General features: G+C 42.5%; 1 protein-coding gene across 7 annotated transcripts in view; it reads left to right on the top strand.

Moving 5' to 3' along the window:
- Positions 1–12,038, top strand: part of WDFY2 (WD repeat and FYVE domain containing 2) — a 235,604-nt gene that overhangs the window by 191,949 nt on the left and 31,617 nt on the right. For all 7 annotated transcript variants that reach the window (XR_012079966.1, XM_072976193.1, XM_072976194.1 and 4 more), the window contains 2 exons: positions 953–1,103; positions 8,089–8,201. Coding sequence is in view for 6 of the 7 variants with exons in the window: in XM_072976193.1 (XP_072832294.1) it covers positions 953–1,103; positions 8,089–8,201 (264 nt within the window). In the remaining variant the exon portion in view is untranslated. The remainder of the gene's footprint in view (positions 1–952; positions 1,104–8,088; positions 8,202–12,038) is intronic.

Here is a 12,038-nt window from a genome sequence, read left to right as displayed (position 1 = left end):
TCCTATTTCATGATCAAAATGGGAAACTGCTGTCTTCTCTGTCATCTCATCACAGTCAGGATGAGTCTGCTCTCACCCACCAGGCTGCCAGCTCCTGGGCACGGAGCCCGGTGGGGTCCAATTTCCAGGGTATCAATCTTTGTTTATTCCAGTCTGCTCTGTTCAGTGACCATGGACCCCCTATACCTCTCTGGAACTGCGTAATAAGAAAGCAAATATTTTATTGATTTTATTTGGTAGTGGAGAAACCATGAGACCTTGGCCAAACTACTCAACGTCATTGTGCCTCAGTTTGCCCATATATAAAATAGGGAGGTGGAGTCAACATGACATGAATAGTTTCTTCTAACTCTGAAATTGTATGATGCAGTAATTCTGTGATGGTGAGCAACCCTGGGAAATTCGCTCTCGTGATCACATGATGCATATACTTTGATGTCAGGGGTATTTCATTCTTTTTTTTATGGCACTTGGGAATAAGTCTGTCCTCCTTTCCAAGCATTTGCTTTCTCACAGAAAGTTCATCTAGAACTTTGTTGTGGGTTTATAAGCTAGCTTTCATCAGAAGGAGAACAGTAATGCTCTTTGCTTTTTTTTTTAAGCTTAAATAAACTGACCTCGGTGACTTCATTAGAAGAACATCACTTCAAATGTGTTTTGTGGTCACACTGATCTAGCATTTTCTATTCCAGTAGCTCTAACATGTCTGAGAGAGGTGGCCTAGGCCCTTTGGTATTGGGAAGAATTGCATATAAAAACTCGGCATGGCGCTCTACAGTGTCATGCCCCTACCCTGATGAGAACCACTGTTCTAGCCCGTGTTGATAATGGTTATCTACTCTTCAGCATACTCTAGGGTGGGGAGGAGAGAGTGATGCATCTCTGTGGACTACGCTTTACCAGCCTCCTTCAGGATGTTTTACGGGTTGTCTTCTTGTCTCTTGGTTTTTAGCACATCAGAGCAGAGTGACGATGATCCTGTTTGTCCTGGAGCTGGAGTGGGTGCTGAGCACGGGGCAGGACAAGCAGTTTGCCTGGCACTGCTCCGAGAGTGGGCAGCGCCTGGGAGGTTATCGCACCAGTGCCGTGGCCTCGGGCCTGCAGTATCCTTTGCTGGACAAAATCCTTTGGTGGGAACTTAGTTGTTGACTTCCTTCTTTTGTGAACATTTTGGGTATGTGCAACTTGGAAGTTTCTTGTTTTACTTGCTGAAGTTGCCCAGCTGATTAAGATGCTTGCAGACTGTCCAACACACAAATCATCAAGGGTCCTGACGTAGGTGGAGTAAAATAAGCTAATAACAGTCCCTGCTGAGCAGCTGAGCAGGTTGTGGGTCTACTATGACACAAAATCTGACTTCTGGACAGGACACAGCCCAGATTTGTGAGCCTCAGCTGTCAGAAAGAATTACGGAACATGGAGATAAAACCGTCACTGAAATACAATTTTTTATTTTTGTACAGAAGTAATTTACACCCAGATATTAAGGTTGTGAACACTCCCACTGGTGCCTGGTGGAAGAACCACAGGACTCCTGTTCACTTTAAGAATATTTATTGCGAGGGTACCCTGCCAGCACCAGAGTAGTTTAGCTGGTATCTACACGGTGATGGTGCAGTCTTTGTTCCAGGTACAAGACTTTTCCAGGATGTATAGAATGATATTAATTCTCATCTCCCAAGCCTCCAGGGCCCATGTGCTCAGTGTGAATACCTGCTAATGCTCGGTAATCCTCACATCTGGCCCTCTGGGCTCCAGCAAGCGCAGGCCTGACAAGTGTGAAGCCCGTATGGGCGCTGCTACCATTGGAAGGAGTAAAGAGCCCCAAGTTTCTTTGTTTAAAAAGTATAGAATCTCTCCACCTTCTGACAAGTGAGGAAATAGTTGGAAACATTGCTAGTCTGCAAAAGCAAGGTGAAATTCAACTTGCTTTCAGATTTTCATCTCATATTTATAAAATGCCTATTCAGTGATTCGCAGCCATCTGACAAAGTCCCTTGCTGCTTCCCTGCAGATGTGTGAAAGTAGCTGTATTTCTGTGTGTGTGTATCTATAAGCTAATGTCACTCTTATTTTCCTAATGGAAAAGCAAGATGAAGAACCTGGGAATGGCCATCGTGGCAGGTTGTAAAAGTGGCCAAGAAGACCAGAAGCAAGGGCAGTAAGGAATGGAAAGCAGACTCCGCTTACCTCTGAGAGGGAGGTACCACTCGTACCTTTGAGAGGGTGGTTAACAAAAGAAACTCCAAAGTTTACTTTCTAAAAGCCAGTTCAGACAAGCATAATGCTTGAGTTGAAATACATGGACTCTCCTGCCAATAGATTAATGATTCCTTGTAGTGTTAGAATTGGATCTCCCTTAGAGACCATCCAGTCCGATTTCTCACTTTATAGACGAGCCGGCTGAAGCCTAGAGAGGGTCACGTGCCTTGTCTGCAGCTGGTATGCAGGAAAACCACCACCGGCACCCAGATCTTCTACCTTGGACTGTTGGTTTTTCTCGTTATACTGTACTACCCCTTTGAGAACAGAACTAATGGCATCAATATAATTTGTTATTAACCTGCTGACTTCTAGATCACTAGCCAATCCTAGTGATAAATCTTCTATATCACCTAACCAAACCAGGGAATATGGAAAAAATACAGATTGTGCCTTAAGATGTTTACTTTTTAAACTGTCTGAAAATGAAAGAAAAAAAAAGAAAACAAAAACCCCACAAATACACAGAGTTAAACTTGTCCTGACTCTTACAGTGTTTCGCTCCTCTCTTCCAGCATCTCCAAAAGTCATCTTCATTTTTCAGCTGTTTTCTTTGGCCACACCATGTAGTTCACTAAGCAGAAAAAAATCATGTGATTGGCGATCAGAAGCTTTTGTGTGAATGTGAAAGCCTCAATGTGAATGACCATCCAGCCCACCCTTGCTATTCAGGTGGATGGGAGCTGCACTACTCCAGACGCAGAGGACCTTCCAGGAGACTCCCTCCCCCTCCACCAGGTCTGCTCCTCTAGCTCCAGCTTTGGAGCACAGTGCCCGCCCGCCCTTGCTCCTGGGAGCATGTATGTACCTAGGGTTTTTCCAGGGCTGCACACTGACGCACAGCACAGCCGCTTTTGCCGGAGGGGCTCAGCCAAGAACCACGTGACTTTCCGAAGGCTACAGGGTGTTTTCTGGGAGCTGCCTGGTGCACAGATTGTTAACCAGAAACTCATACAGCATCGAGGTTCACATTAAAATCCAGGGTTTTCTTTTTTAATCCTTATTTTTTATTGAAGTGTAGTCGATTTACAATGTTAGATTCAGATGTATGGCAAAGCATAAAATCCAGTTTTTAAACACATTTTTCTCATGGGAACCTTCCACCAACCACCATCCCACCCCTCCTTTTCTTTCTGCCACCTTCCGTACTTACAGGTTTTGGGTTTTGGCAGGTTTTGTTTTGTTTTGTTTTGGGGTTATTTTAGTGATAAGTAAAGGAAGGATATCTCTTGAAATAACATAAGATGTTCAGAATATTATTACCCCTGTTTCTCTTCATAGTGGACATTGGTGGCATAGACTTCTACAGATGGCACCTAATTGTCTCCCATCGCCACCTCAAACAGTCGTTCAAACAAGCCAACAAGAAAAACTCAGATTCAGTTCAGCCTGTTTTTCTCTTCTTTCAGGCCTCTTAGTAGAGAAGTAAATATGCAATGAAAAGTAACCAAAATTCAAGTAGAGAAATAAAGGAGGACAAAGAGACTGACTAGTTTGCAAATTGAATTATCAGGTGATTTTGAATCACCTCAAAATCTTTCTTGCTTTGGCTAAAGATCTGAAGCATCAAATATTAAGTGAACTACAATATTAATAACAACAACAATAATAATCAGGAAGCAAAGGAGGGGAAAGAGGAGGAAGTATTTTACATTTGCTGTCCCTAAGAGTCTAGGTGGTACTTCTACGTAATGTTATTCTGTGTACTATCGGAACAATAAGGCAAAGTAAAAACAAAAAGATGTGATTCTCAATTTTCACAGTGTAGAAACCAAGGCCCAGAGAGGCTCAAAAAGATTAACAGACTTTCTTGAGGTCACATGACTATTATGTGGCAGAACCAGGATTAGAACTTGGGTGTTAACATCTTTCACCTGACCCCCTCTGCTCATACTATTATTTACCTGCAGTTGTGAAGACTGTTGGGTATCAGATTGCATCTGTTTTTTCATCTGTGTTCTTATAATTAATCAAGATAACTTTAAGGTGATTTTATTCTGTGTAAATCTTAACATTGTTTTACATATATCTGATAACTTGTGTGGAAAGGATAACCTTTCTCCCTGTTCTTGAGACTGGAAGGATTTGTTACACCCTCTTCTCCTTCACTTAAAGAAAAAATGTTTTGTTATGAAATTTTTCGAAATGTGTAGCAAATTGGAGAAAAAGTGTAACAGACACTCATGCACTAATCCCTCAGTTGCACCATTGATTCTTCTGTCCCTTGTTGCTTTGTCTCTTTCTGCTGGAAGATTTTAAAGCAAATTCCAGACCTTCTGTCTTCTTATCCTTACATATTTCATTGTGCACCTCTGAAAAATATGGACCTTTTCCCAATAATCACAGTACTGTTATTAGTCCTAAAAATTTATAATCATTCCTTGATAATATTAAATAATTGATCCATTTTCAAATTTCACCCATTGTTTCAAAAATGGCATTTGGCAGTGGGTTTGTGTGAATTTAGGTCCAGACAAGCTGCACATATAGGATATGATTATTTCATCTAAATTTCTCAATCCCCCTTTCACTTTTTAAAAAATGTGCCTCTGTAACTTGTGGGAGGCAGTCCCACACTCTAAAGTGATCTCTCCTTCCTCACCATGGAATTTAACTTGTTCCTCATCCTCCCTTTCTCCCAGATTTTTCTGTAAACTGCAAGTTGCCTCTGTCATCTTGACTGCGTTCAGATGCAACTTTTGGTTAGAACCCTTGGTAGTTGTGCTGTGTGGTTCACGCAGCTTCTCAGCAGGAAGCACACAGTGTTGGGTTGTCACCCTTCCGGTGTGGCCCAGATTGATCAGTGATTCGGGGGGCGACAGCCAGGTCTCTGCAGTGCACTCCTCTCCATCAGCCTTTCATTTAGTGGTTTTGTCCACTGCTGGTCTTCGCCTGAACCAACCCTTTCATTAGGGTTGCAAAATGGTGACTTTGTAATCCTCTCATTTTTTTCCACGTTTATTGATTGGAATTCTTCTATGATGTAGATCTTTCCCTCATTAAGTAGGGCTATTTGGTTATCCTGAAATACAATTAGTACAGGAAAAACAACATAAATTCTTAATTATTTCTCTTTAATTGCCCATTTTTAGAGCAGAGATTTAGTGCCCTGGTTACCTCCAATAGGGATTTTTTTTAATTCATATTTTTTATTGAAGTGTAGTTGATCTATAATATTAATTTCAGGTGTACAGCAAAGCGATTCAGTTGTATATACATACGTATTTCTTTTCCAGATTCTTTTCCATTACAACTCATTACAAGAAATTGAATATAGTTCCCTGTGTTACATAGTAGGTCCTTGTTGTTTATCTCTTTTATATATAGTAATGTGTATTTATTAATCCCAAACTCCTAATGTATCCCTTCCCCACCCACCACCCCCAAAGGGACCTTTTTTTTTTCTTTTTGAGCTTTATTATAAACTCTTAGGGTTTGGCTTTTTAATAATATATTCAGTATATTTCAATAAATTGCCCCTCCCCCTTTTTAATATTCATATTGTCCCATCTTCAGCCAGTAAGAGCCACATCATATTGGCTCCTGTGTCTTTTTGATACAACCCCATTAGCCGTCGATAGCATCTTTGCTTTTTGGCTCAACATGTCTGAGGCTCATCGTGTACTTTTCCTGTCCCGGTCCTGGAATCAGCCAGTTCTTTTATGAGGAATAGTATTCAGAGATAGCTAGGAAATATATAAGTGTATATTTTTAAAAAGAAAATCAATCTTCAGTTCATGTAATATGTCTGATTCGAATTTAACATTAGTAGAGTTTTTACTTCATTTTTGTACTTGATTCTTTCGGGCTGAAAAACTTGGTTCCTAAAACATCAGCATTACTATTTGCTTCATCCTTTTTTATTGTTTCAAAATAATAGTACCAATACTATAATAACAAGACTATCGAATAAGATTTTAGATTTCTTTGCAGTGTTCTTGGTCCTTCGAATAGATTCTGCCAAGAATGTACAGTCAAAATGCTATGTTTTAAAGTCACTTGAAATAATTCTGTTAACTCATATCACCAATTTGATAGTTAGGTTTGTTTGTTTCAATTTGTTGTCAGTTTGGGGGACTGTAAAAAAAATTTTATGAATATTTTGAACGTGTAAAATAATTACAAGATTCCATAATAGAAACTACATAACAAGAGAGAAGTCTCGCTGCCATTGCTGTCCCCTTGGCTTGTTTGTGCCTTCTTACAGGTGGCCACTTTTGTTAGATCTTGACTAATCCTTCCAGTGCTTCCTTTTGTAAATATACGTGTGCATGCACTTCTATTCAGATTACCCTCCTTACGTACACAGAGGCAGCGTAGCATATAAACTCTTAGGTACCTTGGCTTTTCTTCCCACTTAATAATCTATCCTGGAAGTTTCTCTATGTCAGAGTTCCCAGCTGCATAGTATTCTATTGCACAGATGTATCATAGTTAATGAGTCCTCTTTTGATGGACTTTTGGGTAGTTTTCAAACCTTAGCTATTAAAATAATGTGCAGTGAGTAGCCTCAGGCATGTGTCATTTCGTATTTTTGCCATTGTGCCTCTGGGACAGAACTCTACAAGTAGGAGTCCAAGGCATTACCAACCAGGGGAGCTCCCTGGAGACCCAGTGCCTTGGGTTTTTACTGGAGCCTGGTCACATGGGCAGCCTCTTCCTGGCGTGGGCCAAAATTCCAGACCCCCTAGAAGGAAAACAGATGTTTGGCATAAACCATATTGTTTGTACGGTTAGGGCACAGTGAGCCACTTTTGTCTTTTAGTGGTGGGAACCATCCCGAAACCCAAGTTCCCAGATGCCATGCCAGTCTTGTAACAGCAGCCTTTCAAAGGATAGCGGTCAGGCCTGCTAGGTTACTATTTCATTTCATTTTATTTTTTTGTAAGGCACCGTTTTCATGTCTTGAACTATCCATACATGTATCTTGCCCATTTTTTCAGTAGGTTTGTAGTCTTCTTGATTGCTCTTTCTATTTGAGGGGTTTAGGCTTTTTGTGACATCAGCTGCAATTTTTTTTTTCAATTTGTCTTTTGCTTTGCTTATGGCATTTGTTTGTTGTTTGTGTTTTTGAGTCATAGCTTAATTCCCACTCCAAGCTTATAAAGGATCTCTCCCATCTAGAACTTAACAGTTTTCATTTTTTTACATTTAGAATCCCATTTGGAATTCATCCTGGTATATAAAGTGTAATATAGATCCTGTTTTGTTTTTCCAAATGATTATTCAGTTTGTACCAACTTTTTTTTTTATCCATCTTTTCCCTCTTCGTTTGAAGAGCCACCTTTCAGACGTGAATATGCTTGCATGTTAGACGTCTATGTGCTTGGGGTCTATTTCTAGACTTTCTATTTTGTTCCATTGGTCTGTTTGTCTATCTATGCACCACACTTTTAATTAAAGAAATTTTGTAACATGTTTTAATACCTAGTAGGGCTAATCTCCCCCATCACAATACCACACTGCACTTACTTTCAGAGTATTCCTGGCTCTTCTTGCTTATTTATTTTTCTATATAAACTTTAGAATTAACATATCTCTAGGAAAAATCCATATGTTGACATTTTTATAGGGATTATATTAGGTTTATAAATTCATTTTGTGAGAATTGACATCTTTATCATACTGAGTCTTACTGTCCAGTAATACTGTATGTCTTTCGTTTTGTCATGTCACTTGTGTCTTTCAGCATTATAGCCAAGTTCTCCTCGTATGGGATTTGCACATTTCTTGTTACATTTATGCTTTTGGGCGGGGGTGGGAGGCAGGTATTGGTAAATCCATCCACTCGCTTTTGAGAAACAATCCTTAGCGCTTACATGACAGATTTGATGTTGAAACCCGGCATGTGTTTATTGGTGACCACTCAGGCCAAGTAACCATCCTCAAACTGGAGCAAGAAAACTGCAGCCTGGTCACAACGTTCAGAGGACATACAGGTGGGACTGAAAGCAGACTCTCCACGCGCTGCTGTCACAGTGAGACATCGCCTGCTGCATGTTCTGATGTGCACGTGATATGCTGTGAAGGTGACGTGGTACAGTCTGGGCTTGTGCAGAGATGCACGTGACACCCGTAACTGATTTCAGAACGGTTCAGTAAGATAGAACATCAAAAATGTCCTACATGCGCCCAAACGAAAGAGCAAACCATCTGTTTTGAAAATGGCGGTGATTTGGTTCTTTGTCACATTGCGCTGGAGAAGGCCGGTGTTGGCAACCGTTAGTGAGACATTGTCTGAGGCTATGTGGCAGCTGCAGAACCCTGGAAGGCCAAAAGGACAGCTGCTTCAGTCTGTCCTTGCATTCCTTGGAAGATGGTGTGCGAGACAGACTCTCACTTCCAAGACAAATGAAATGAAAAATAGATTCGTCATGGGTATCTAGGCTACATGAAAAGGTATAAGCTCCTCTTTAACTTTCCTTCCTCTGGGGCTCTTTTCAAGGCCCCTTTTATGTTACTGGTCTGCTCAAGGTCGTTTAAGCAAGGTGATAGAACGTATCCACACTTAGCCTTTGAGAGACTTGAATAGATGACGATGACCGATTGTTTACCAGTATTTTTAACAGGTGATGTTGACCCTGGAAAATTTTGTGGTTCTTAAGGAGATTTTGTGTCTTCTGTAGATTAGCAACCCATTTTTTTTTAGTATAGAACAAAGTTAATATCGAGTTTAGACGTCATATAAGAACAAAAGTAGGAGAATGAGGATGTAAAATGGGATAGTACCTAGATCATAAGAGATTTCCTCAAGGGGAAAAAAGGAATGTGTTAAAGAGAAAATTGAATCCAGTGGAAAAGATTCATAAAAGACCCTCTTAATTATCTGTATCTTTGGGAGGAAGAACACAGAGAAGTATCTGCTGTGGATAGGACCCTGGTCTTTCCTGATTGGATTTCTCCTTTTAGCCACCTACATCCTGGCCACGCCTGGCCTGCTAGGGACCTGAAACTGTCCTACGTCAGGACTGTGGGTCCTGCTGACTTCAGTCTCCTAATCTTTGGCTTCCTTAAACCCTCACTCCGCCTCCACTCACTCTTGCCCTTGTCGACAAGTCCAGTCCTTGACCCCTCCTTCCCTGGTGTCTCCTCCCCACCTCCCCCTCCTTTCCCATCACGTCAGCCCCACATTCCCCAGCACTGTTAGTTCAGGGCGCTTCTTGCTTCTTGATGAAACTTATCTGTGATTCAGACTATCCACGCCCTCTCCTGGGTCTGCCGCAAGTCACGCCCTGAGCTTCAGACCATTATTACCATTGCAGATGCATCATTCCAACCCAGACTCCCGAGCACTCAGCTAATCCGTCTGACGTCCTCAGTACACAGTCCACTCCTCCTCCCACCCCCCTCAGCAGCTCTTCCAGACCTTCACCACTCTCCCCAGGCTCCTCTCAAAGAAAAATGGAGATGATTATAGACTGAAACTTGGTGTTCATTAAGCACTAACTCCCTACTTCCTCTCCCTGCAGCCTCTGGCAAACACCCTGCTGCTTTCTGTCTCTGTGAATTAGTGACTCTGGGTACCTCATCTGAGTGGACTCATGCAGTATTTGCTGCTTTGTGACTGGCTCATTTCACTAGCACAGTATCGCCATGTTGTAGCAAACAGCAAGCACTTCTTAAAAGAACATCCTTCTCCCAGCTGCCTCACACTCTCCCCCTCCCGTTGGCTTTCCAGCCACCTGCGATTTGGCTCATGTCTCTCACTCCTCTTCCGCTGCTCCCCCTGAGGTGGCCCATGGCCTGCTGGTTGCTCAATCCAGTGGCCATGTTTTAAACTATGTCCTACTTAACCTTTCGGTAGCATTTCACATTGTGGCCATTCCTTCCTGCTGTAACAGCTCTCGTTTGGCTTCTGTAACACATTCTCTCCCAGTTTGAAGTCTCCGACTATTCCCTTCTCTCCTTTGTGGTGTGGTCGTCTTTGTGGCTTCTGCCCTGGACCCTCGTCTTCTCACCTCCCGTGCTCGCCACGGTTGACCTTGGCCGCTACTCCCAATCACAGCAAGAAAGGGCGTAGTCGTCATTTCTCACCTCAGAGCCCTCACAGCCCAGCCAGCGAGACAGAAGCTAGACGGTAATTACAGTGCGTGGTGGGAAGGGCGGGGAAGCAGCACCCAGCACTTCCAAGAACGCAAGATGGGCACCTCGCTTGGACAGGAGTGGGCGTCAGTCAGGAGGGTCAGGGAGGGTCCCAGGGGAGATGTGGCTGGACCTGAGCTCTTTGGAGAGGAGTAAGTGTTGAGTTCATTAAAAAAAAAAAAAAAAAAAAAAAAAGAGCGAGGAGAGCAGTGCAGGCAGAGAAAACCAGCAGAGTCTGAGGCCTGAAGACTTGCAAAAGCATGGCTCTCTTGGGACACCTAGTATCTCTTCTTGGCTGGAACACCGAGCATGAGGTGGGGGCAGCCGGAAAGGAAGTGAGAATCAGTTCAGATCACCGAGAGCATTATCCTGACGTTAGTGAGAAACGTGAAGGCGTTTTAAGCAAAGATGTTAACCTGATCGGATTTTAGAAGATTGCTGTGGCAGTAGAGAGGGTGATCGGAAAGCTAGCAGGAAACTGTCCTCGCAGCGTGGCCGAGGTGATGGGAAAGTGGGGAGGGGATGGACCCACGGTAAACTGTTAGGCAGTGAGCTCAGCGGGCCTGGTGATACGCTGGATGGCTCCCAGATTTGGTTCAGGCAGAGGCGGCTTTCAGCGCCGACCTTCTGGCTCTTTAGAAATCAGGCATTAACGAGAGCACTGATCGGAACGCTCTGGGTCATAAAGGGAGTAAGTAGCTGCTGCTTCCTGCTGTGAGGTGAGCCAGCTGTGGCCCAGGGATTTCATGTCTTCCGGGTTAGTCCAATATAAAATATTACCTTGACATCGTATCTTATCTTTCTGAAAGAGTGAAAGCATTTTCACATGATTTTGCCATGAAATATCCTTGAGGAAGATAGGACATGTCCCAGGAAGGTCCTTATCTAACATGAAGGCAAATAAATGTAGCAGGCACATATTTAACTTGTTGCTATTCCTAGACAGTAATCTCTGCCCATCACCAGTCTGGCCACAGCACAGCGCATTCATTTAAAGCTAAAGTGAGGGCGTCTATGAGGTTCCACAATGATTCAAACATCGTCAAGCTCTTCCTATGTAGCAAGTCCGTTCTGAGCCCTGGGAGGTCCCGAACTTAGCCAGACACAGTTCTGGAGAGAGGGGCTGTGAATGGAGGGTTTGTTTAATCTCCTCAGTCCCTTACCCCACAAAGACCTTAAGATGAGTCCAGATCCATTAAGAGTGATCTTGGGGGTCTTACCAGTCCAGATCCAAAGTCAGAAGCAGACAAGTCTTCTGTATGTGTACAGAGTCATAGCCATTCACCCATCCCTCTCGGTTGCAGGACAGAAGGGCATGTAAAAATGTGAGTTAGTGATGGAATCAGCCTCATTGCCATACTCAGAGGCCAAAACATGGCATTTACTAATCCATGGGGATTTAAGAAACTGATTTTATGTTCTTATGCTCCCTCTGCTGGTTTTATTTCCGGAGCTAAATGCCAAGTATCATAGTTCCTTGATATTTCTGCAGAAATTAGAATATATTTCTATCAAAAAGTCGTACACTGACTTGAACAAAAGGGGAAAAATCAGATTTTGACCATTGGAAATTTATAGTATCAATAAATCTTTTTTTTTTCTTCTAAGAGTTTTTTTGGTTAATATGAATCTGTTGGAAATAGTAGGGTTTGAATGTGGACCTGCCAGAGCATACTACTTACCTGGAAAATTAA

Source organism: Vicugna pacos, chromosome 14 (assembly GCF_048564905.1).
Source record: "Vicugna pacos chromosome 14, VicPac4, whole genome shotgun sequence".
NCBI classification, from domain to species: Eukaryota; Metazoa; Chordata; class Mammalia; order Artiodactyla; family Camelidae; genus Vicugna; species Vicugna pacos.
This window is presented reverse-complemented; position numbering and strand designations above follow the sequence as displayed.